The 25,598-nt window shown below is 39.3% G+C and overlaps 4 protein-coding genes across 7 annotated transcripts; 1 reads left to right on the top strand and 3 right to left on the bottom strand.

Annotated features, from left to right (window-relative positions):
* Positions 1-137: 137 nt before the first annotated feature.
* Positions 138-1,291, bottom strand: tyrobp (transmembrane immune signaling adaptor TYROBP). The gene is made up of 5 exons (XM_034553966.1): positions 1,019-1,291; positions 908-928; positions 663-806; positions 515-585; positions 138-417 (listed from the first exon to the last, which is right to left on the bottom strand). The coding sequence occupies exons 1-5, from the start codon at positions 1,053-1,055 to the stop codon at positions 361-363; spliced, it is 330 nt and encodes a 109-aa protein (XP_034409857.1). The 5' UTR covers positions 1,056-1,291; the 3' UTR covers positions 138-360.
* A 1,374-nt stretch (positions 1,292-2,665) lies between these two features.
* Positions 2,666-4,241, bottom strand: hcst (hematopoietic cell signal transducer). Its single transcript, XM_034553910.1, has 5 exons — positions 4,187-4,241; positions 3,612-3,667; positions 3,434-3,454; positions 3,087-3,221; positions 2,666-2,782 (listed from the first exon to the last, which is right to left on the bottom strand). Exons 2-5 carry the CDS (start codon positions 3,652-3,654, stop codon positions 2,739-2,741), a joined length of 243 nt encoding a protein of 80 aa, XP_034409801.1. The 5' UTR covers positions 3,655-3,667; positions 4,187-4,241; the 3' UTR covers positions 2,666-2,738.
* A 3,219-nt stretch (positions 4,242-7,460) lies between these two features.
* On the top strand, positions 7,461-14,359 carry LOC117745711 (NF-kappa-B inhibitor delta). 3 transcript variants are annotated; one of them, XM_034554217.1, is made up of 12 exons: positions 7,461-7,633; positions 10,244-10,368; positions 10,460-10,490; positions 10,913-11,106; positions 11,202-11,386; positions 11,805-11,910; positions 12,050-12,196; positions 12,299-12,350; positions 12,465-12,622; positions 12,902-13,018; positions 13,167-13,331; positions 13,415-14,359. In XM_034554217.1, the coding sequence occupies exons 1-12, from the start codon at positions 7,618-7,620 to the stop codon at positions 13,484-13,486; spliced, it is 1,368 nt and encodes a 455-aa protein (XP_034410108.1). In that variant the 5' UTR covers positions 7,461-7,617; the 3' UTR covers positions 13,487-14,359. The 3 variants fall into 3 exon arrangements, with proteins under 3 accessions (XP_034410108.1, XP_034410107.1, XP_034410110.1); XM_034554216.1 differs by having other exon boundaries at positions 10,457-10,490; XM_034554219.1 differs by lacking the exon at positions 10,244-10,368 and having other exon boundaries at positions 10,457-10,490.
* A 4,044-nt stretch (positions 14,360-18,403) lies between these two features.
* LOC117745401 (FXYD domain-containing ion transport regulator 6-like) lies at positions 18,404-25,384 on the bottom strand. Of its 2 annotated transcripts, none has more exons than XM_034553697.1 (9): positions 25,136-25,384; positions 23,146-23,205; positions 21,810-21,833; positions 21,571-21,594; positions 20,467-20,541; positions 19,032-19,068; positions 18,873-18,910; positions 18,728-18,762; positions 18,404-18,604 (listed from the first exon to the last, which is right to left on the bottom strand). In XM_034553697.1, exons 2-8 carry the CDS (start codon positions 23,195-23,197, stop codon positions 18,758-18,760), a joined length of 255 nt encoding a protein of 84 aa, XP_034409588.1. In that variant the 5' UTR covers positions 23,198-23,205; positions 25,136-25,384; the 3' UTR covers positions 18,404-18,604; positions 18,728-18,757. The 2 variants fall into 2 exon arrangements, with proteins under 2 accessions (XP_034409588.1, XP_034409589.1); XM_034553698.1 differs by having other exon boundaries at positions 23,146-23,202.
* Between the last annotated feature and the right edge of the window lie 214 nt (positions 25,385-25,598).

The raw sequence follows: 25,598 nt of genomic DNA, 5'->3' as shown, positions 1-25,598 counted from the left end.
CTCAAAGTCTTTGTGTTCACTGTATTGTGAAAATGTGTAAGTAATCTCCTGAAATATCAATACAAAAAATGTAAATGTAATTAGGCATCTTTTCAATTTTGTTTGATTTTAAAAAAGTAGTTTAATTTATCATCACTTAAATAGAAAAACACATTTGAATACAGCTTGAGAAAAAAACAAGAATGTTTTGCAGTGAACATTACATTCAACACAACCCCATACTTAATACAACATACAAAATACATGTATGTTATTACCTAAAATGCAGCGGGAGTAGAAGTGTCTCACGCACACAAAAGATGTGTGCGCTATTATAGCTTGCAGACAAGGCATTGTTCGGATTTTTATAGTTCCATTGTTTCATTTCCTAAAGTGCCGAAGGTCACTGTAGTCATCAGATTGGACTATGTCTAACTCCTACAAAAAAGTCAACAATTCATCATCAAAACACAGATTATACATATATACAGTACAGTATATTTGAGGCTTAAATACAAATATAGTTCTGCTTTACCTGGTAGGGAGATTCTGTGACCTCTGTTGCCATTTTCTTTGATGCTGATAATGGCAGATTTCTTTTACCTGCTAAAAGTGTAAAGTTACTGGCTACCTGCCTTATTACCAGCATGCTCACAAGTTAAGAGCACTAAGTTAATGCTCACCTTCACGAGAATCCCATTCCCTCCTTCTCCTGTGGTAAGTCGCAAAGCAGAACACAGAAATGGTGATGAAGACTGTCAAGATGATATCAGAGGCTATAATGCCCAATACGGACCCCATATTTATCAGGTAACAGGAACCGCAGTCTGTGAAAGAGTGAAGACATATTATTGTAACATAAAACCAAAACTCACAACATCGTATTCCAGCATCCCACGAAAGGTAAAGGTTTAATAAAGCAAGATACCTTGCTGTCCTTCTGCAGATCCTGAAAGAGAGTTAATAAAAACAAACATATAATAACAGTGGGGAGAGTGCATACACTTATTCTCTGTCAAACATATAGAACACCACTCACCAAAAAACGAACCCGCAATACAAAGAGCATCGGACATCTTTATGTTGTTTTTTCTGTCAAAGGAGGAAATCAGAAAGAGGTTGAGGGCCGGTCCTTCTGTTCTCTTTCAAATGGCTGTGTTGTCACACCTATAAACAAAATGTTTAAAGCCAGCGATGGGAGGATTCACAGATAAAAAACTGTTCACCACCGATACTGCAGTGGTGTGAGGATTGTCAGCATGTGACTGCATGAAGAGGAGGAGGAGGCAGTCCACTGCATAGAAGAGGAAGCTGGTGCTTCTTCTCGGTAATGTCACATGCATGTGAGGGTCTCATACGTATAAACAGAAATTCTTCCACCCTGTCACATGTGATCATTTGATCATTGGCCTTTGTTTGGACTTTTGCATTTTGATTCTTCAAAGTAACACGTCCATGTGATGCAAAGATAAAGAGCAGCATAATATCAGTTTCATTACACCTGCAGTTTCTGCTGAAATGCCTGCGACTATATCTCCAAATAGAGCATTTCCTCATGACCTGTGGTTTAGAGCAGGCAGTTGGCCACAGTCACTGCTGTCAGTTGGCTGGGTTTGATCTAATAATGATGTCCTGTCAGGGAGATTAGAGCATACTTTTATTGTTTGTTTTTTAAATGCATACCTAAAATACAAGCATATGTGTGTACAAAATGTGCACTGAGCACACACAACAATAATATGAATGTTTATTAATATAGCAAAGTGCTGCACATTATTACAACTAATGAAACCGAAAATACAGAATAAATGATTAAGATATTAATTGAAGAGAGCCACACAAAAAAAACAGGAATAATTCAAGTTTAAAAGCATATAAAGGAGAAGAGCTATTTAGCAAGCCTGAGTTTCTCAAACATGTTGCTCCAAAAGCTGTCCCTTCTAGTTATTGAAATATAATGGGAACATCCAGAGGACATGTGAAAATATTTAGTAACATTTTAGAATTAATTTATGTTAAAAGCAGACTAATACTATGCTTTATTTTCTTTTTAGTTATACATGTCTTGCAGCAGCAAGACACATTGGAGCCATTTGACTGCATTTTCATTAAAGAAATGTCTGAATTGTAACAAAGTGCTCCTTTAATGGGAAATTATAATTTAGTAATACTACATAGATGGTTCAGAAACCATGTATAAGATCAACTTTTGGGTTGCCAGGTTGAGACCAACATTGTAGGTGTTGGTGTCATCCATAGAACTGAAAGACAGGGATGTAAAAAGATTTTCCAAGTGGTAATTAAAGCTATATCAACAAATAGATGTATGTATGTTTATGCTGAAGCTTTTATTTATTTTAATACATCATCAACGCAGTGGTTTGGCGGGTGTTACACTGTAAAACATCTATTTGAAGTCACCAGGTCAGTCTTTTATTTTTTTAAATCACTGCTGAAATGTTGACATGAAAACTTCAGGCCTGTTGACCAACAGGATTCATTCGAGTGCTTCCAAAAGTCAACTGCAGAGGGTGCTGTGTCGTACATTTTGTAAAACTGGATACCACATAAAGATATTTTATTCACAAGGTTTATGAATTGTAATATGTGCAAGACACTCAGTTTGTGTTTATTGCAAAACATTAACATTTGTTAATATATATATATATATATATATATATATATATATATATATATATATTGATGACATGATTTCAAAAATGGAACATCATCTTTGAATGTACTGCACCACCTTCAGATTAGCTCTTGCAGTTGGCTCGGACATTCATGTACACTTTGTCAGCTGTGAAGAGAAAATAAGAGAGACACAAATAGAAATATCATTTGGTGTTTGACAATAGAAAATGACCAAATACAATATAATGATGGATGTAGTGATATCGTAGACCGTCGGCACTATATACAGGGGTTAAAGAGGACCAAAGAGGCCAACAAGTTGTACAAATGTAAACAAAGACTCTGGGATAGAAGAAACACGTGTGCATCACAATATAAACAGGAGTATGAAAAGATAAGAGAAGATCTGTGAGGCCGATCTCTCATAAACCTTTAAGATAACCCTGACTCTTTCGGCCCCATCGCCTCACCTTTATCTATCTTCTGACGCCGATAGCTGGCACACTGGTAGGTGACGATGACAATGACAAGGGTCAGCAGTATATCTGCACAGATGATGCCTGCTATCGTCCCCGGTTCGATCCTGTAGCAAGACACATGGGCCTCTGGGAAGCAGACAGACAGAGAAGAGTGGGCTGGACAATGTGAACTGAGACCGACAAGGAACAGATGAATCATCAGGTGTCGTCGTCTGGCTCTGTAATTTTATTGCTTTGTTTTTCCAAATAACGTCACGATGAAAAAGAACCGTAACGTTCGCGAACATTGAAATTTCAAATTTGTGTGTGTGTGTGTATCCTCTTTTTGTTGTACTTACCCGTGAGTGCCACAGCCAGGTCTGAGAGAAAGAAAAGAAACAAACATGAGAGATTCTGCTTTCGGGGGCACGCAGCAACACCTCTGTAAGTTAAGTTTCCGTTGTGCAAAATGTTGGTGGTTTCTTTTTCCTGTGCAAGACAATCTATATGTGAGGACAGATATGAAAATCTACTTACTGCACAGAAAAACTATGACAATAAAGAATTTGTTGTTTGCCATTGTCGTGAGCTCTCTGAAAGACAAAAAGAGACTTTTGCTATATGCTTATACATTTGGAAACACTTCCTATACAACACTCCCACGTGGTGTTATAAATCTATATCCTTCAAATTTCATTGCATTTAAATATCAGTATATCACAGCTAAATCACCTAAACCGTTTGACATTTTTTGGTTTGACCTTTTATGTCTGCACTACAGAATGAACAACTCCTGTATCACAACCAGTCATACGCTGCTGAGTAGGAATTTGACAAGAATAGATGAGAAAGAAAAATAGAAAATGATGAACAAATTCTTAAATGGGCTCTCTAAAATCATCAACAAGTCATAAACATTGAGCTTTGTCGAATGCATTTCAAGTGGCGAATTCACTTTTTACAGTTGTAGAACAACTTTTACCAGATATTCTTCTTGTTAATAATCAATCTAAAGCTACACGCATAACATACTTTGATGTGACTTGACAACAAATTGAACTTTTCAAAGTTGGGAAGAGGAAGAGAAAGTCAGTGAGTTAAGATCCTCATACCTGCTCTCCTCCTGCTGCTCGGCTATCTGGAAACCAAAAGATGATGTGACTCTAGTTTACCATTAGTTTTCACTTTTGAAAGCTGACGTCAACATTTGTTCCTTCCTCTGCTGGGCCGAAACACTGCCTGTTTGTTTTTGTGCAAACACAACGCGGCTATTGGATCTGCCTGAATAAATACAGAGTGGGTATACATTATATTAGAATAAAATAGCATACACTTAAATGTCTCCGAGAAGTTTGTCCTGGACTTTGCACTGTATTTGCAAAATGACTACATTCCTATACTGCATCATTGATCAGCTGATTTAGTATCTCAAAAGTGCACTTAAGTACAGAACTTGAGATAAATTCCACTACTGCAATTCACAGGCATAAAACATCACAACAGACAAGAAACAAATTCAAATCGACTGTGACACACTTGTATTCAGCGCGGTTACACAAACCCCATGACGAGCTACATCCTTTACCGCTCTAAGTTTAGAGTAACACACATGTATAGGAAGAAAACACGTCATATCTAGGGCATACTGTACGTCGGAGCTGACAGAGGAGGACATGAGCTGTTCACGAAGATCCCACATCTAAGTGACAGAGATCCATCTAAGAGAGAGAGATCCTGCTGACATAAAGGCGTGAAAGGGTCTGGGTTGTTTAAATGTGCCAACTCTCTTCACTTAACGAACAGATACTCTCACAATGACATTAAAGGATTCGTGCTATGATCAAACCACCCAGCCAGTCAGCCGGTGAGCCTGAACGTCCACGAGGGGGCAGTCAACTGGTGTTTTTAGGATCTGGTTCTGATTGATGCCAATTCAACTTGAGACAATTCAATTCAACTCTGTCTGTGTGGTTGGTCTTCGGTTTCACTTTAGCTCAGCGGGGCCTTGTCCTTGTCATCCATGAATCACTTTGCGAGAGCAGATGGAGCTGTGAGGCTTGTGGAGACGGTGTGAATCACGACAGATTGTTGCTTTTGAAAATACATTTCTTTGTTAAACCCCACAGTCTTTAAAATATTGCAGACTAAATTGATGGGGGGGGGGATGTCTAGAATGGGGCTCTATACAAACCATGTGATATCTATATAGTCTTTATTAATGTTTAGTTTCGAAATTCTTCTTTACTCTCGCTGGAGGATGTAAACATTTTAGGATTTGGTCTTTCATTTTGAAGTCACTAAGCTAACCCTGAATATGTGACAATGGTGGAATTGAACCATTAACCTTTTTGCTCACAGCCTTGGAGCATGTTCACTATCCACAATGTTATCGTTGGGAAATTAAGTGTAATTTGATTAAAGTTGACTATGGTTTGATACAAGTGACTTGAATAACTACATTTAAAATCCTATTACATGTAAATTACTACTGTTAATGCCCCAGTCAAGACTCCATCAAATGTACAACACACAGGAACAGAAGCTTCTTATTGCAAAAGTGTTGCAGGGCCATAAGAGACAGAGGGCAGGTGCACCTGTCAAGTCATGAATGTTCCTACGTATTAAGTCAATATAGAGTAGTATGCACTGTACTTATTACTTAAGTATCATTTTGAGTTAACTACTCAAGTTTTATCTAATGCTCCTACATTTTAAGGCAAATATTATACTTTTTACTCCACTACATTTAGTTGATAGCTTTAGTTATTGTTACTTTACAGATTCAGATTATTAATACAACATATCAACGAATGAATTATGATGACTAACACATCATTGTATAAATAATCCAGTAATGTAATATAAATCATTCTGAAATAGGGCATGCTTCAAAATGAATACATTTACTGTTGGTACTTTTGTACTTTTATATAAGTAAGACTGCAGGACTTTTACTGTAAGCAGCATATTTGTACACTGTAGTATCAATTAAATAAGTAAAATATCTGAGTGTTTTTAAGTTAAGCTTCCTTTAGATCCCTGTGGTTCTCTGGCCATTTCTCTGCTCTTTGGGATGCGTAAGAAAAGCAGCTTTAAGGTTATTTTCACCTTTGAAACACACTGAGAACTTGAGGCTGTCTGAACTGGTCATGATTTCAAGATTTTCATAAAAGAAAAAGAAAAAAGGTCTAATTCATATAATTTCCTATCTTATCCAATGTTTTCTATTTACCCTTTTAGTTCATTAGTTTCAACTTCTTTTTATTTAACACTTGGTTCACTTGTTATTTCAATTTGGTCCTTTAATTTTATGTTTCAGTCCATTATATTACTCCACATTGTACATCTCTCGATGCTGTTATGTTCTTTGATGATGGTCTCTGAGCAATATGAGGTCTGGTTGTTTGTGTTTTTCAGGTCATGCAGAGCTTCCTGTAAAGTTGTGTCTATGTCGATACAGTGCACCTAAAGAAAATAGATTTCACTAAAGACACAACCTGAGAGACAAATAAACAAAACGGTAGCCTAACGATGAAAATGTAAAAACACGAGAGAGGAAACTCAATCTCATATTGATTGACAGGCATTTCAATTGACAGGTTTTCTAAAGCTGAAAACATTTAGTTTCATTGTGTGAACATTTGTGCTAAAGGAGCAGTGTGTAAGATTAGGGAAATGTATTGGCAGAAAATGAATATATTATTAGTAATTATGTTTTCTTTTTGATTGATTGGATTATTTATTGATTTACTGAACGACTGAATCAGTAAAGTATACAATTATTCCAGTCCAGTTATGAGGCAGTCTTGGTCACTTCTATTTTGTGCTACTTTGAGGCAAATAGTGTACTTTTTACTCAACTAAATTTACTTGAAAGTTAAAGTTAGTTACTTATTGTTTTTACTTGCAGGTTTACATTTAACACAGAACCACAAGGTCAGCATATAAAACAGGCGGGACCAGCTACTGCAGTAAAATATTGCTTCCACTTCTTGTATTATAAAAATATCATACTGATGGGAGACCTTCAGCGTAATCATTTTACATTTAATGTTTGAAAACATTTTTCTCATAGTACCTCTGTGCTTTCACTTTATTAACATTGTGACTTTTACTCATGAAAACGTATTTCTGTTAAACAAATTTTAATACCGTTAATGAAATGATCTAAATACTTCTTGGACCATTATGCCTGTGTAGCTTTGTGTTTGATTTATTTGTATACTTGTACCTGTTGTTAATAACGGTTTACTTCATATTTCATTCTCTACCCTGCCGTAGTTTGACATGTGTGTGTGTGGCTTCCCCTTTGCTTGAGGGCGTTGCCCACAGCTGGGGGCGGTGATGGGGAACAACGTGCTCTGTGTGTACAAGCAGGCGTTGATAAGACAACAAGCCAGTCAGACTTCATCCCAGAACATCACAGAACGTCACAGAACCTCACAGAACCCTGCGGCGCTGCAAACCACTTCTTCACCCTTTGAACAGACTGTGGACCGAGAGGACGACCTGTTGAAGATTTCAAAGCGAAACCGTTTCTGACATGCACTTTGATAAATGTGAGTACGTGAGCTTTTGATTTGTTAACCGTGTGCAGAATACAAGTGTTATCGTATAATTGGTTCATTGAGTGCAGATGTACAACGTTGAATAATTTGACAGCAATGATGACATCTAATTGTTTTTCGAGTTACTGCATTGTTGAACACACTTGTTTTCAGCATTCAGTAATGTGTTATTGTGTTAGTGTCAGCCTTATCACGACAGCTAATTGATTGTATTTATTCATAAGCCTACAACATCACACATGCATCCCTGCACCATAAACACATGTATTAGTTTTTTTGTTTTTGGGCCAATAAGGCAATAAGACAACATGTATAATTTAGATTTCATACAGTTGAGTGACACCTTCAGCCTTTTGTTTCAGTTTTCATCTAATAATTCTGGCGAATCCCAGAGTCAGGACATTATTTGGGGAAATCCTGCTTGTTGTTTTCATTTCCCCTTTTAAATAATGCCAGACAAACACACTTTGTGACGTGACAACTTTAACTTTCTTGGCTCTTTGACACAGTCTTGAGCTCTTACACATTTAGTCTGGCTGGCCGGGCTCCGTCATACCACAAAATGAGGAAATTGGCTCCGCACCGCTTCTTTCTGTTCAGAGCAAGCCAAAAGGGAAAGGTCGTCGGAATCCCCAACCTCCCACGCACATGACTCAATGTCCAGGGGTTTCCACACCTCCTATTTTGAATATAGCACAGAGTAGCCCAAAGCAGTGTGGGGGCACTTTAAACAAACCTAACATGTATATATATATATATATATATATATATATATATATATATATATATATATATATATATATATATATATATATATATATATATACACACACACATATATATATATATATATATATATATATATATATATACACACACACATATATATATATATATATATATATATATATATATATATATATATATATATATATATATATATGTGTGTGGGCTAAGATGTCCTCTTACTCTTGGAGAAACTATTGAAAACCATTTCCTCACTTCTAGTTTCTCTCAGCTGATGTGTCAGACGGTAAAGTGTTGGGCAACTTGCTATCGACTGGTGAATTACTGTTCAGTATAGATTGTGTAGTTACATTATGCAGCATTACATCATCAGTAAAAAAAGAAGAAAAAAAAGCCAAAGGTTGCCTCTTGTTATAATGATCAAATGAGTCAGTACTGAGTAACCTATAGTAACACCTTCTGAACATGAAAATGAAACCTGGCGTCACTGAAATGTACTGACTGATGTCATTGATTCTGATGAAGTGACCTTTATTGTGTGGGAAGGTCACACACAGCAGCATAGGCCCTTATTGTTTAGGGCAGGTTTTCAGCTGGAAGTGAAAGTATTGCTTTTGAAAGTCGTGACTAACCGACGACAGTCTATATACTCCACAAACTCACATTTCTCTCTCACTGGTGGCATTTGCATATTTAGATTTTTGGAAGTATGCCTTCTTTGTATTTGCTCTGGAGAATATAGAGCTGTGTCGTCCCTGTGTTGCACAGCAGTCAACACTCACAGGCAAGAAAACAAGAGAAATGACAAAAGAACATGACTCTCCTCTTCTGCTCTGCCTCCGGGGCACGGAGGTGCAATAGAAAGCACAAGGCGGCTTACACGTGTCGAGGTGACGTGCCGGTGACACACCAAAGACAGGAAGATGTGGTTTGCCTTTCTGTTAGCGTAACGGAGCGAGACAGGAAGATGTAATAGAAAATACGCTGCGGCAATCCCATGCTAAAGGTTTTCTGATGAATCTGTCTGGTTTTGCACAGCCACACACGCTCTGTGTTCCTAATGGAGGAGGTTTCTCAGTGCTTTCTCTATGTTCTCCGGGTTCCACAGACGGGGATGGAAATATCACTTTATCGTTCACGTGTGGGGTGAAGCTTTTGAGGAAACAGTCTGTGTGGGTCACATCATGTCAGCTGGAAACATCAGAATTTGTTTTTGTACCATGTTTTCCTATTTTTCTCACCCGTTTTAATGGAAATTACACGTTTCTTTTTTATCAGCAAGGGGAAAACATACTCATCGTGTAATGGATTTGATATTTTCTGTTCTATGTACCTTTCTTCTAAAAAGGAGCAGAAAAATGCCACCGTGGAGAAAGTGAGCAGGCGTAGTCATTTTAGACGATGGCATTGTCATATTATTACAAGAATGTATTCTGACCGGCATTAATTAAAATATAAGCTTTTACTGCTTTAATAAAGCAAAGCCCCTCTTGATGAGATTTAAAATAAAATGTTGATATACTCCAGTGAGAGTAAACAAGACACTTGCATACACAGAGAGTCTACCCATACTCTACATTATTATCTGTTATGTATTTTCTAATTGGTATATTTTGCAATGCACAGACGTAAAAAGAGAGAGCTAAATATTTGATAATTTGCAGCTTTATGTTTGATGATTGATTCTAAATGAAATATATTTGGGATCTTGACTGTTGGATGGACAAAACATGGATAATTATAAAAAATAATTTGCTGCAGCCCTAACTGTTGCATTTCCAAACATTTATTGATCAATTATGTCCATCACATGACCAAATAGTCATTCCTTTTTGCACGATTAACATTTTCCAGCGCCAAAAGAGAAGCAGTGTTGCAGTCTGCCCACAGTGAAGAAACTCTTGGAGCAGAAGAGAAGGCGTGAGACGTCGTCTGTCTCGCCCTCCTGCACAAGTCCTGCTCCTCCAACTACTGCTCCAGTAAGGCAGCACACCGAGGGGGATCAGCATCTCACGAAATATTATATCATAAAGACGTGACTATTGATGTTTATTTTGATTTCCACAGCAGTTACCTTCAGCAGAACAGTTTACCTATACAGGTAAGAGAAGTACAACATCTGGTGATATTCTTTATGGCGTGATCTCTGGGGCCGAGAGCTTTATTGTTGTCCAAAAAGTATTACAAATGCATCCATTAGCCATACTGTCGCTTTGGGTGACATGTTCCTTCTTTAAGATGAACATGGGCACTGTATTTTCTTTTGAAGCAATTACACATACACTATCCCCCAGAAATACACACATACAAAATGCATTATGTGTTAATGTCCTGCTTATTATGAAGATGTATGTCTATGGTTTGGGGCGACACAGACAGGGTAGGCAAGTCAGAAAGTATTGATGGACAGACTAACACGTTGATGTTTTTGGTCTTTTCATGGGATTTGTTGACAATAACACAAATGTGTGTCATTTTGAACATAATGTCTCAACATTACTGACTGAGTCTTTCCGCTTTTAGGTGCATCAAGCAGCTACTCAGACATGGCAGTGAGCTATGAGCAGTGGACCCCAGCAGCAGAGTCTGCAGTCGGGTACTACCCCAGCCATCCAGGAACCAGCTACGCTGCAGCCTACAGCCTCCCGATGGCATCTGAATACGGCACACAGCAGCAGCTCCCGGGGTATGGAGGAGACACAATGTCTCAAACATACGTAAGAGAACTCCTTTCATCTACTAACGTGTTCTATGAATCTGTATCACGGCTGGATGATGGTTTGACATGTATGACCTGCTTTCTCCTGAGCAGGAGTGTCCGATGAGTGCAGTCCCAGATCCCGGTATGGCTTCGTCTTGGTCCCTTCTGGGTTCCAGTCCGACCACACAGCTGAGTTTTGGGTCGTCAATGGACGTCACCAAGCTGGAGCAGGCCAGGATGCTGCTCAGCGGCATGGATTACAGCAGAGCTACTGGGCAGGATGAAGACGGAGACACGTGAGTGCTTATGAGTGAATACATGTGTGTGTGAGAATGTCGCGTGTGGATTATCTGTGTGCTAGCAAAGCCCATGAAAGAGAAAACAAGTTAACTCATGTTTCTTTGAGATCATAGATTATACTGGTAGTACACACACACACACATACACACTGCTGACATCACTATTGTGTGTGAATGTGCATATGTTTATCTATTTACTCAGGAGTTTCGTTTTCAAGCACAAGCTAAAAGTAAGAGGGACACATTTGCAGTTTAAGAAGATTAAGAAAACCAAAAAGATGTGAATGAGTCAGCCTCTCAATCGATGATTATATACAAAAATTGACAAATTCAACTGTGAAATTGGTTGCAGGGATTACACACAACTCTTTTGCCAAACCTAAAACAAATGCATGGTGTGCTGTTGTTCCGTCAGCATGCTGCACATCTACACCGCCAAGGGGCTCAGGGAGTGTGCCTTCGCTGCTGCAGAGAGGCTGAGGGATGAAGGCAAGCTCGACGCCAAAGAGCACAAGGGAAAGGTATGAACAACAACATCTTCCAAAAGTCTGCAAATTGCTCTTTTTTTGGCACACGTTATTTTTGGGGAAATCGGCAAACATTAGCACAGGATGATAATTTCTCAAAAATAAAGCTTGTTTGATTAATGTGCTTGTGCAGACCGCTTTACTGGTGGCGGTGACGGCGAACCAGCCAGAGATTGTGCGAGATCTGCTGTCCCTCGGAACGGACATCAATGCCTGTGACGTTAAAGGACAAACGGCCCTTCACCTAGCTGCCCACTATGGTTTACCTGGGGTTCTTCAGGTAACGCAGCACTCGAAATGAATTGATTTATGGCGTGTGCTATAACAGCAAGTCAGAAACGTAAGCAATACCTAGCAGACCTTAATGATTCCTCTATCGCAGGCAATTCTGTCGAGCAGGCCGGCTGTCAACCTGGAGGCCTGCAATTTTGAGGGTGAGTTATTGTTATTACAATGCAAATGATTAGCCGACAGGGGGAGGAGTGTTCACCGAGCCAAACGTCATTAGAGCTGAAATGTTACATGTGTCTTCTTCTTCTTTGCCTCAGGTATGACTCCTCTGCACTGTGCAGCCATTTCTCACAGTGTCACCATGAAGGCGTTGTCCAGCAGTGGGCTGACGGATGTCGGTCTTCAGACCAAGGCTGCGGAGAAGCTCTCCTGTGTACAGATGCTTCTCACTGCCGGGGCGTTCCTACTCAGCCAGGTGCAATACAGCTCTCCCGTTTCTGAATGTCATGTGAGCAAGTAATAAGCATATATGTGTCAGCAATCAGTTGTGGAGTTCAATATGTTAAACCCTGACCTTTAAGTCAGAATGATGAGTTCATAGGGGAAGTGCCCAGGTTTTATCCAACCATGATGACAAACCATTATCCCCCCCTTGCTACTCTCTGATTTGGTTTGTCTGCCTTGTTTGACACTTAAATGTCTCAGTCTGACTCTTGATTTTTTTTAAATATCACTTTTAATTATCCACTTCCAGGAAATCAAAAGTAACACGACGGTGCTGCACTTGGCAGTAAAGGAGGGGAACATCGATCTGGTGACTTATCTGTTGAGGATTCCTCTGCCGAACATTAAAGACTTTGTCAACTTGAAAGTGAGTCCCACTCTGGCACAAAACTCAAAATTGGATTTTAAATATGCAAGTGTTTGTGGGTTCATGTGAATCTACAAGTATATACTGTATACACACATGGCTATATAAACAGTCGGATTCATGCTGCATTATCCCTTCTTTTGCATAGGCGCATGGTCACACAGCTTTACACATGGCAGCTGGTCTCCATGGCAACCCCCACCAGGAGGAGATCCTGCAGCTGCTTCTGCGCAGAGGAGCCGATCCCAGTATCCGCAACTTGGAGAACGACCAGCCAGCTCACCTGCTGCAGAGCGGCCTCCAGGGAGAGCAGGTGAGCAGCACATTGTTTCTAACAGCCACTGTTTCAGTCTTGGTCATGGGTTACTAATCATTAATGTATGTTTCAATTTCTAGCTCAAGCTCATGCTGAAGAAACGAAGTGCTTCCTCTCGTCGACGCATCGTGTCCTTGCAGGACCAGGAGTGACATGAAAACCCCCACTTGTGATCCCCATTTGGAGGGAATGAGTTTATAAGATGTTGCCTCCCTTAAGAAGGGGATTTACAGTGTATTGTTATGTTGCTTTGGGAATCTGTGGCCTATATATAGTTAACAAACTAGTTTGGCATATTAATCTCTCAATATCATTTCCATTTGATTCGGCAAATCCTGCTTTACTGTGTAAATCTTAAATTACCTGCGATATGGTGTATGTAAAAAAATGCTTTATTTATTTGTCTACGCGTAGGGTGAATAATTCATGTGTAGGCGAAGTATCCCTTTCCAAAATGTTAAAAAATCTGACTATAAGAGACATTTTTTTATTATATATTTAACTTTTTTAATTGAGAGCCTTTAAACAAAGAAAAAATAAGAGCATCTACAAACAACAGAGGCTATCGACGTCCCTGTGGAAGGTGGAGTAGTATTCATTCTCCTAACCGGCTACACTCCCAATTTAATGTTGATTTCTATGAAATCGTTGGTATGATCTCCAGGACAATGTCCCTGAAACCCCTCTGACTCCCCCCATCATGACAAGTTATCATATTGATACACTGAGCGATGGTTTTGATTCCGGTCAGCATGTGTGCTTATGTTAAGAATGCGTGTGGTAAAAATGAGAAGGAGCTATCACATCATTTAACTTTCTGTCTGTATGCATCATACTTACATGGGTAACATCAAGTACATTTTTTCTTTGTGGGAAAAGAAACTTAACTGTTATGAAACTATTATGTATTTGAAACGGGTTGTTCTTGTCACAGAGACATTATATGAGTAAGTGCGGTGACAAATTATCGGACTAACTGTACATTTTAGTCATAAATCATGAATAAAAGTACAATAACACTTGTATTTAAAGTTCCATCGAAATGTTTTGATGCTCAGGGAGACTTTTGAGTCCCACTTACTTTATTAACTACAGATATTTGCAGCTTGGAAAATGCACCATCCCACTAGAAAGGGACAGTGTCTGGAGGATTTTAATGTTCAAGCCCAATTTCCAGTGAGGTTTACTGCAATGATAATAAACTTTAGACACAAGTTAAACTAGGTTAGTTTTTTACTGTATTTTGAGAGATTTATTATGTCATCTCTGTAAGATGTTATACATTCCTGTATCATAAATAAACAACCTAATAATAATAATATATATATATATAATTGTAGGATTGTTAAAAGACACTGATAAAAACATATTTCATAGACAATACCTTTATTTGAACCAGGGGTCTCATTTTTCAGCTTTAAAAGGTAATAATTTGATTTGTAGTATTGCCTTTCAAACAGAATACATTACTAATAAGCAAACTCAAACACTGTATTACATTATTTTTCTAAGCATTATAAAATAAAATACACAACTGAGTATTGTCTTTTAATTTTCATCAAGATATGATGCTAGCTTTTTCATTTTAGCATGTTATATTTGGCCTATTCTATTTATTGGTTTCGTAATTATGTTGTCATGCTAGCAAAAAGTAGATAACAACGAAAAAAATAACGACAAAAGATAATTGTTACAATTGATCAATGCGTGCAGTTCCTTATTTTTCGCATTGGAAATGTTGTCAGTTTATGAATAATCATGCTCTTAACTTAAATTGTTTTACAGGAGTCAGATGTAAAGAAGAGCGACGACAATTGTTGCATTTGTTTCATTAAAAGTACGTTTCAATTCTCATGGTTGGTCATATTTTGTTCTTTTATTCCCAACACTCACATTAATAAACAATCACTTATCGTACGACTTTTGACAAAATGCCGTGGGAGACTTAATAAAACCAGGTCAGGATGCTGTTGATCATCTAGCTGGCACAGGTAACCAGCATATATGTGTATTGGCTGGCGTGGTTCCTGTGACGACGTCCCTCCTTTCAGGTATACATTATGTTTTCTATACAGTCTGAGGAGGCACTGCAAAAGAAAAGGAAGCAAATCAAGCAGATTGCAGAGAGAAAGTGAACGTCATTGAATGATCCTGAACAGTGAAGTGAACTTACCCTCTGTCTTTGGGATCTGGGTACCCGATGAGCTGGAACTGCAAAAAGAATAAAAAAAGAAATGATTATCTGAAATGTTTTTATTGTTTAAGATTAGTGATTAGGAAATAAAGATTGAAAACTGTGGCCACAACTTCAACTTGGGAGTTGGATTTGATCAAGAGTACACATTATCAGAGTTACATGATCCAAAAGCAGTTGGAGCCACAGGGTTCGGAGGTAACTGAGAAGTATCAGCCCTCTTCTTTCTTCTCATCTTGAAAGCGGCATGCGATCAGATCATATCAGATTAATATACTCTGCCCACTCACTACCAAAACACGAGGAGTTGCGATGCATACATTTTAGGAGCAAGCACTGAGATAAAGAGAACAGCAAAGCACTACCCCACACAGGGTTTGTCACATAAGGTGTAGAAATGATTGTGTTGGAAGTGTGTTTTGGGTTGAGTATGCAGAACAAGGGAGAACAGGCATCGAGTGGCAGGGAAAGGAAAAGCTGAGGAGACCTCAGTTTTAGTCAAAAGAACAAACAGAAGGTTTTTTTTTCTTCTCCACACTGGTCGGGTATTCCCTTCAAGTCAAATTCATACAGCATGCGCAGGCGGATCATCCACTAAGCTTTGCACAATTCTTACTTGGATGAGGATTTTACACAATTTGTGAATTTTTTACCTGTTTGAAGAATGATAGATTAGTTACAAAAGGTACAGTTGATCATGTGTAAATAATGATTAAGTTCTACGAGAGAGAAGATCTTGACTTACTGAGGGCTATTAAAATGCCAGAAACGAACATGATTGCTGCAAGGACCACCCCCGTAGTCCGCAATGTCTCATAATCTACAAGGGACATAACCGTATGGGACTTTATCGGGGTGGGTTTATGATGATCTTGACACATACTGTAGTGAAAAGTACAACATATCTTATGTTTAACATGATGCTTTTAATTTAAGAAAGTAGTACATGGTGTAAATCTTACCATACTCAAAGTCACTTCGGTCTGGAAACATAGTTTCTGCAAAGACAGAGGAGGGGCAGTTATAGAGAGCAGATTAAACATGCTAATTTGAGTGCGGCTCCAGCGACAGCAATAAGCATAAAAGGCGTGTGTTCAGCAGCGTGGATAGCAAGGCTGGCAGCGCTTCAGGTCTGCAGGCGTGGCTCCACAACTCCTCAGGAGTGTTTTCTTTTCCACTGAGAGGAGCTCAATGCAGCATCTTTGCTCAGCAGAAAAAGATGCACCGTGAAAAAAAAAAAGTGGGTTGCAAGCAGCATGATACATGGGGTCTCATCACAGCAGCGGAGAAACAAAGAGAGATTGAATAATAATAATAATAATAATAATAATAATAATAATAATAATAATAATACAAAGTTTAAGAAGCCACTTGAAATGACAGCTATGATTATTGTTTGACACACATTAAACATTTTTTAAAGAAAATTCAACTCTGAACCAACACAGTGGTTTTGCTAATATAAGCATGATGCCAGATTGTTAGAGTGTCTGGGCGTCAATAATGCGGCGTGCATGTTGCTGAACGCTCACACCCAAGTGGCTGAGCTGGCAGTTTGTATTTCTTTCCACTGTTTTCCTTCTGCCACAAAGACTCTGCAGTTTGAGAGAAACGTAATTTCAAAGTATTGTTCATTTATTCATCCCAGTGAGGAGTTTACTGAAAAACACTCAATTTGTTATAACACTGCTCCATGCATCAGCAGTAAATTGGCTCTTGGCACTGAAGCAACAATGCAGCAGACTAATTAAAGATGTGTATGAAACTAAAACAATTTGTTTCATTCATCCAAATTAAATGACAAATCACAAAATGATGACACATTTAATAACCAAACATAAAATAATTGTAATAATAATAAATAATACTAATAATAATAACAGTTTCATGCTTGTACATACACCCTTGAAAATCCCATGAAAGGAGAAATAAACAGACAAACCTGTCGTTGCCATGGCTGCACTGTAGAGCTGTCGAGGATCTCCGTCTCCCAGAATGTAGCAGGTTGCAGTTTAAGGTTGGATATGAAAGGAAGTCGCTGGTCAGGACAGCGTGCAGAACTGCTTAAGAACCCTCTCTGTAAACTCAGCAGGGACCCTCTTGTGGCCACAGCGAGACACTGCATTTGACAGTGGTGGGCTACTCCCAGTGCTAGATCTGCAGGGACTACTGGGGGTAGTGGGTTGCAACAGAAGCCCAACATTTGATGAAATAAAAGGATAAACAGCTCATGTAATGCTACTATAAGCTAGAGATGTAACAGTCTACTGAGTAGCATACAGTCTTCTGTGGAGCATGCAAGTGCATGGGGGTGTTAATTGCATGCAAGAAAGATTAAAAGGTATTTAGTATATTTAGGGATTGATGCTATAATCTATCTGGATTCTGGATTTTGTAACACAGATCAGTCAGTTTCTTTCTCATAATGCTTCATAGAAACGTTGCTTGCATGCTCAACATACACCAGTTTCTTTTCCCAGTGCTTTCTTTTGTGCAGTGCAGTCAGCCCGTTCCTGCAACACCAGGGAGAAAATACAGTCTGCATATGCAGCGTTTACGTTCGCAGGGGGATGCCACAACCACTACGGCTGAAAGTCTGCAATACAAACGGCACTGAAAAGAGAGATAGGTCAAATTAAGTTTTTTTTTTTAAAGACAGCCCTCTCTAAGTGCTGCATAGTGCAGAACATAAATCTTTCACACACACACACACACACACACACACACACACACACACACTGCTGGTAGTTACTACTGCATGTGTAACTGAAGCGTCTGCAGAGTCAGCAGAAATGGTAGTGCAGCAAAATAGAATGCTGTTCACTGCTGGTCTTCTTCTAACGGCAGAGGAAATGAAATAGCCATGCAGGAGAAACCTTTTCCAACACGTGTTTTATTATTTTGCATCAATCTGAAAGTCATAAAAATACAAATGAGAATCACACTTTTACCAATCTATACTACTACCATATATATATATATATACCATAGCACAGTAACATTAAGAAATTGAAGGAAGGCTTCTTGTGTTCATGGAGAGATTGTCCTCTGCTGTGATCAAGGTATGTGCCGCCACCTAGTGGTAAGTCAGTAACACGGTGAAAAAGAGGTGGAAAAATAAGTTTGATTTGTCCTGAAAAGATCTCGTTCAGCCTCCTTTGGCAGGAAATAGATGTACAGAAGTTTAGAAGACACTCACGAGATCTCCGTTGTTCTTTGTCTTTCGTGTCTAAGCTGTGAAAGAGTTTTAGATTACCGTTTTATTTAAAAAGAAAGGCAATACATCTACTTGATAGAGATTTAACATGGCTATTTATTATAATAAAAGAAAGAAACATATTTACCCATAGGAACAATTGATTCCACACCAGGACCTACGAACCTGAAGAATATTAACAGTTAGACAATCTGGCTGTAGGGATGTTTTTATCTATTTTACAGAAAACTAAAATTCTTTACAGACAAATGTGTGGTTTGTTCATCCTAACTTCGACTTCACTCACCTTGACTCCTCACTCTTTGAGCAGGAACATTTTCGGGCTGTTTTTTGGGGGGGAAAACACAAGATGATAAAAATGGCATGATAAAAAGAATGTATGTAGCTTTAACAGCCCCCTAACGCCCCTTTAGTAGGCTATTAAAAGAGGATGAGGCTGTTCCCCGGCCAGCACGTCTTGGGAGGCCTTATATGTTTGCCCAAAATACAGGAGCCAGTGTGTTGAAAAACATTCAGATAGCAGCATTTATATCATGTGAAAGTTTGCAAAAGAGTTTTGAAATTCAACATATTTGGTTATGTATTTTAGATGCGTCCCACTTTGATGCCTATTTGGCCCACAGACAGGCTCTTTACACACGTGAGCCGTGTCATGTAGGTAATAACTATATATGATTATCTACACAGTGCAGGATTTCTCAGTATGGACAGCTCAACGTCACGGTTGACCTGTTGAAACGGCTTTCAGATATCCAAGTACTCCAACAAAATATACTGAATATACCGTTTGACGCGTCTTTATCATCTTCTAAGACAAAATGTAGCCCGTGTTAGAAATAATGTACAATACTTTGATTGAGAACCCGTCCATAAAAAACAGATGCTATTTCAACCTGAAGTGTTGACTAAGACTAGATGAGTAGCCTACAGACTCTCAGGACTAAGAATAAAGCTGGAAGCATCTTAAAAGACAACACTCCTCCTTTACTCACTGACGTTGACACTAGGAGGCACCAAAGGGTGCCTGTTGCTATCAATGGTGTTTTAAATGCACTATTTTATGTCACAATTTCATTACTTGACATTATTAACAACCTAAAAGGCCCAATTGGTAACTTCTATATTCACATGTAATTGATGTAACTTTCTTAAGTTACAAATTAAAGATCTGTATTTTGTATTACTGGAGCAAATGAGAGTTAAAAATTGGAGAACAGATTACATATGTGAACAAACACATTACGTCTGCTGTAAATCTGTGTATTTAATGACCTACCAATTATTTTGGTGTAATAGCATGCTCCACTCCTTTAACTTGTTGCAGCGTGAGAATGTTTTAAAAAAAATAATGATGTGTGTTATGCAACGACTGCAGTTAGAAATCCAAAGCGGTTTTGATTAACAGAAGCGTTTGGGTCCTAATTCATTATTTATTGCTTGGTTTTGGTTCCAGGGCTATAGCACAGGGACTAGCAGGGGCCAAATGTGCAGGTGAGGAACAGGAACCTTGGGAAGACACTGTGATTGAGGAAAGGGATTTAGAGATATAAAAGGGCAAATTGCTCTGACGCATGGATCAGGACCATTGAGTGCCGATCGAGTGCCTCCCTTTCAGACCTCTGAGAGAAGCAGAGGCCTGCTTGTTTTGGGAGCCTGCGAGGTCAACTCACAGATACAGGGACCACCCATCCACTGTGAACTTAAGGTGGTCAAACACTTACTGATGACGAGGCCGATTCCCACGGCGAACATTACCACTGAGATCCCCACGCCAGTGAGTTTCAGAGTTTCATAATCTGAAATGAAAAAAAAGAAAAGAAAAGGTGCATGGTAACTAACATGTGAAAGCTTTGAGTAACAACACACTACAAAGGCAAACACCTTTGACCACATTTTGAGTCAAGAGCAGCATTGCAAACATGTCTGCCGCCCCCTGATGGTCACGGGACACCACCGATTCCTGTGAGTTGCAGTTAACTAACTTGTAAATGCCTTGTTTGGTTCTCGAGTTAATGAGCAAATACATATTGAACACAATAAATTAAATCAAATGTATTTATGGGAAAGAAGGAGTACGGATTGCCTACTCCTTTAGTGCAGTGGTTCCAAAACATTTTGGCTTGTGACCTCTTGAAATGAGGTATGGCCTACGTTTGATCCCTCGCAAACACTTTTACTTTAGGTTGTTTAATTCTAAAGAAGGTCAGAGGAGATGAACCCCCCCCCCCCCCCCCCCCGCCCCCAAAAAAAATAAACAGAAAAAAATAAACAGAATAACCGCAATTTACATTTGTTCCTCCTTTCTTATCCCTGTTCTCATGCAAATGAGTTATCATTTTACACTGCAGGATCCCTCTTCTCAGAGGCAATGTTTTGTATTAACAGGGTTTGGAGATATCTTCACAATATAAAATACAATATAAAAATCACGTGGTGCTCATTTATGAAGATTATCTTAATGAAAAAAACATGTCAATATTATAAACTAGTGTTTGTCACAGAGCTTATTTTCAACAATAATCCAAAATCTCATTGACTTTAACTAACGGGGTTGCCAATAAAACAGAAAAATAACAACCAGTACACCGATGGTCTTTTGAGTCATTCTGTGCACGTCGGTGCCTTAGATGGATTTAAAATCCGGCCTACGCCAAAGCGGAGGGGATGGGAAGTATTCGCTGTGGGACTACTCCAAAAGCTCGGCCTTGGGGTTTCCTTCACTTCTGGGAAAACGAGTGGAAAATGCAAACTCTCTCTTGTCTCGACCTCCCAGATGGTTCCCGTGTAGAGGGTCGGCCATTAAAAGGCCCCGTTCATCTGCTCACCGTATTCAAAATCACTGTCTCTGTCTGGTAGGAGAGAACAGAGAGAGGAAAACAAATGAGAACCCAGTGACACACTTCAGAGAGCACTCATGATATGACAGCTATTCAGCACTTTAAGGGCCTCAGTCATCCATCTAGTCATTAGCCCAGTTTGGTGTGCCAATTTATATGCCAGTGAAAATGAGTGTGCAGCTTCTCTTAATTTGACATTTCTAAGCTTCTGTTCAAATAATACCCACATTTGTCCTCAACTGCCACAGCGGCTGTTAAAAAAAAGAAGCAAAACGTGTTAATTTTCATAAGACATTCACATGGTGGAGTCAGCAAATGATAACATTGACGGGAGTTTGGCAAAATTCCCTCTAGAGAGACGCCCAAGAGGGTGAGCAACAAGCCCACACTTGTATTTATGGAAAAGTTGATTGATACATATGTTACAACAGTAAATTTTCTACAAACACACACTGTATGATTCTAATCTCCATACCTTTGTGTACCTACTGTTTATTTATTTGATTGCCCTGATCTGTGTTAATCTGTGTGATGTTAAGGATGTGGGAAAGTGAACATTTGTGTGCTCTTTTCATACCTTCTCTCACACGCATTTGGAACCGCAATATTGGTCACGTCAATGTTATGCCCTTTAAATCAGAGACAGCTTCACTTGGTTCAGTAATAGAGACGCAATGCAGACCTTATTTATAATGACCACTGCTGTTTGGAGGGGGGAGAACAACTTAAGCTTGGAATTGCACATTGAATGTGACATTCAAACTTGAGCTGGGCAACATTTCCAAACATGAATGCGATTCTTTAACCGCTCTTCTTCAACTGTTCAGACTGTGAACAGCATTCAAAATGTCAGCCAGTCCTCGTAGATGTGCTCATGCATAAACTTTGACAACTGATGTTTAATGCAGTCAAATTAGAATCTGTTAACCAAATGTCAGTAGACTCAAAGTGGAAGTTTGCTTATCAAACTTATTCCACCTTTAAAAAAAAAAAAAAAGGTCAGACACTAACAGACAGAATCAGAGGGGACGAAAAAAAAACTTAGTGGAGCTCAACTGAGGGCGCACAGAGAAACAAATCAAAGACCAGAGCCCGCATTAACAATGGGAAACGTGGCAGCTGTGTGAATAAATGATTGTTCAAACTGCAGTTTGTGGAAACATTTACTGTTTAATAACATGTATTATTATTTTTCTGACACGGCTTTTTTTCTCACGGCAAAACCCTGACACGAAATGATTTGAAACAGAACATATTAAACGGAAATTATACTAAAAACAGCATCAATGCAATGCTAACAAGACGAGGCGTTTTATACACATTTGACCAAAAAGAGCACAAGCAGCAAGAACAATGGCAAGCAGCCATTTCAAATAAGTGGCCATTGCATTGCCAGTTACTCCAAAGTATGACACTAACCAAACACCGCCCTTGTTATACAGACTGATCAGCTGGTTTAAGGAGGAGGCATTTAAAATCATAACCAAATTTACAGAAAGGGGAAGCAACTGAAGAACACTCCGCTCACACAGCTTGGTATCGCAGAGGGAAACGGATGCTCACCAAGTGCAGGAGCCAGCCAGGAGCTGAACGCCACCAAGACCACAAGATCCATTGTATCTGCTGGTAAGAAACAAAAAGAAAAAGCACATAACAATAAAGACAAAGTCACAAAAATGTACTCACATTTTGGGGGAGTTGCTGTTTTTATGAGGGCAACGTGCTAGGGTGACAGGAAGTTGAGGCTAACAGATGAACTTTGTAACTCACTGACTACAATGACTAAAATAACTCGGGAACTTAAGGAGCCTTACTGACAACAGAGAGATGGCTCTTGTTAACATCTTTAACAACTCCCCTCTAATACCTCTCAGAAACTCCCAAAGAGCCAGGTAAGGTTAATGATGATTAGTTGTTGTACAGAACAGAGAGGGTTCAGAAATGGAGGAACAACTTGTTTGTTTGCATTGAATTATATTGTTCATAGGGCTGCGGCCAACGATTTATTTTCAGACAATTAATTTCTATAATATTTTCTGCTGAAAGAAAATGTTCTTGTTTTGACCACAACTCAAAGTTGAAAACATTTACATTTAAGAAGCTGGAATCAGATACTTCTGACTTTAAGTCCCTCGTATAAATCAAGCTCCAAAAACACTGGATTATGTCCCATAATGCTTCAGAATAAGTGTTTCATTTGTGCCCCTTCAATGAGACCGTAGGGACACAAAGCTCCATCTTGTACCCTATATGTTACACTATCAGGATATGTTTCTTAAACACATGGCCTCCTGACTCTGGGTAAGAGAAGAGGGTCTATTTCAGGGTCAGTGCCTCAGTACTCCAGCAGTGGAGTTGAGGGGTGTACGGCAAGGCAGGGGTTGTGTTACATTTAATATTTGGTCAGTGGGTCAGGATCCGTTTTGCAGGGTCATCGTTTACAAATGGAACACGACCCTCCTGGGGCCGTTTGTCTGTCTAAATATTGTCTAGAACATCCTCAGAGATTCTCCGCCCATGTGTTTACAGGTTGAGGTTCCACATCTAGACTGCGCCTCCTTATTGGAGGCAAGAGTCGCCACACACTGCATGACCAAAGAGCCTCTACTGGCTGCAGTTGTTAGTTTCACAGCCACGTTATACCAATACAATCCTAGGGATTATTATTTTTTTTTGCATTGCAAAGATCAAAGCACATGTTAGAGCCAAGGTTTCCCTCCCTGGCCCAGAGCAGTGATGGGGGTTCATGCATGACTAGAGGGTGTGTGTGAACACAGAGCTGGAGTGGAGAGAAATCAACCCTGGGAGCAAGATTAACAACAAAGGCCTGCCCATCAGGTTTAATCAAAGATATACAGGGTGAGTTATTCTAATAAGAACCGATCCAATAATCTTGTTTGTTAGCCTTCTGAGTGATGGAGAGGAGTAGAATGGGAAGACAGCAAAGACGCTCATAAAGCAACACTTTGAAAATGAATTACCATTGGATTGTAATAACGTGGGCATAACATTGAGAGTTGGTTATTAAAAAGAGGGGTTGCTTACATTGACACTAACAGGCAAGTCCATATGAATGCATTCACACTTTAAAATACAACTGTCAGCTCTTTAGACAAAGGCCTCTTGGGAATTTTAAACTCGGGAGTTCACATTTTTGTTCTCGCCATAAAGATGAATGCCCATTGTTGTTTGCTCCAGTTTCTGACAGGGCTCAATGCAAAAAGTGTGATACTAAACGCCATGTAACACATGCGCAGGGTACATCTGCGCAGTTTGACGTAACATATGGTAACAACAAAAACGAGTAATCGTGGATTCAAATGTGTGTGATGAACATGAACGGTGGAGCGAGGTGACCCTGAACAATGTCGTTAGTTGGAACGAAAACACGAATAAGGAAAAGCTCTGCAAGACACGGTTGTGTTTAGGAAGTCTGAAGATGCAGATTTAAGATGATTAACGCTCATAATTCCAGCCGTATTTAAATTTGGCATTGCATTTATGAACATTTATTAATTTCAGAGCATACATTTGTTCATTTTAATGAACTTACCGTGTATCAGCCTCGGTCCTGAAAACTCTAACGCGAGTTAGAAGTGACACGTTTTCCACTTGTCACTTCAGCCCAAGAGATTAAATATGAAACACCTCCTCTTATAGCTTGCGGATAAAATTAATTACAATAAATTATTATCTTAAACTACCCGGAGCACAGACCAACAACACAAGGACTCGTTGCTGGCTAGAGATATTACTCCCGTGCGATGATAGTAAAACATGATTTCATAATGAACTGTACATTGTGCTCATATCCCCCAAAACAGACACAGGCTGCACCAACGTGCCAGACCCCCCCCCCCCCCCCCCCCCCCCCGCCCCCATCACTGGTAAACACACACAGAGCCACAAGTTATTGTACCACAGCGAGGGCCTTTAGTGCCTATAACGGGTTCTTATTGACACGCGCACCACAAGAGTTATGCATTTTAATGGAGACTGGTAGTGCTCTGCAGGTT

This window comes from Cyclopterus lumpus, chromosome 16 (genome assembly GCF_009769545.1).
Source record: "Cyclopterus lumpus isolate fCycLum1 chromosome 16, fCycLum1.pri, whole genome shotgun sequence".
NCBI classification, from domain to species: Eukaryota; Metazoa; Chordata; class Actinopteri; order Perciformes; family Cyclopteridae; genus Cyclopterus; species Cyclopterus lumpus.
The sequence above is the reverse complement of the archived record's forward strand: the minus strand, read 5'-3'. Positions and strand labels throughout refer to the sequence as shown.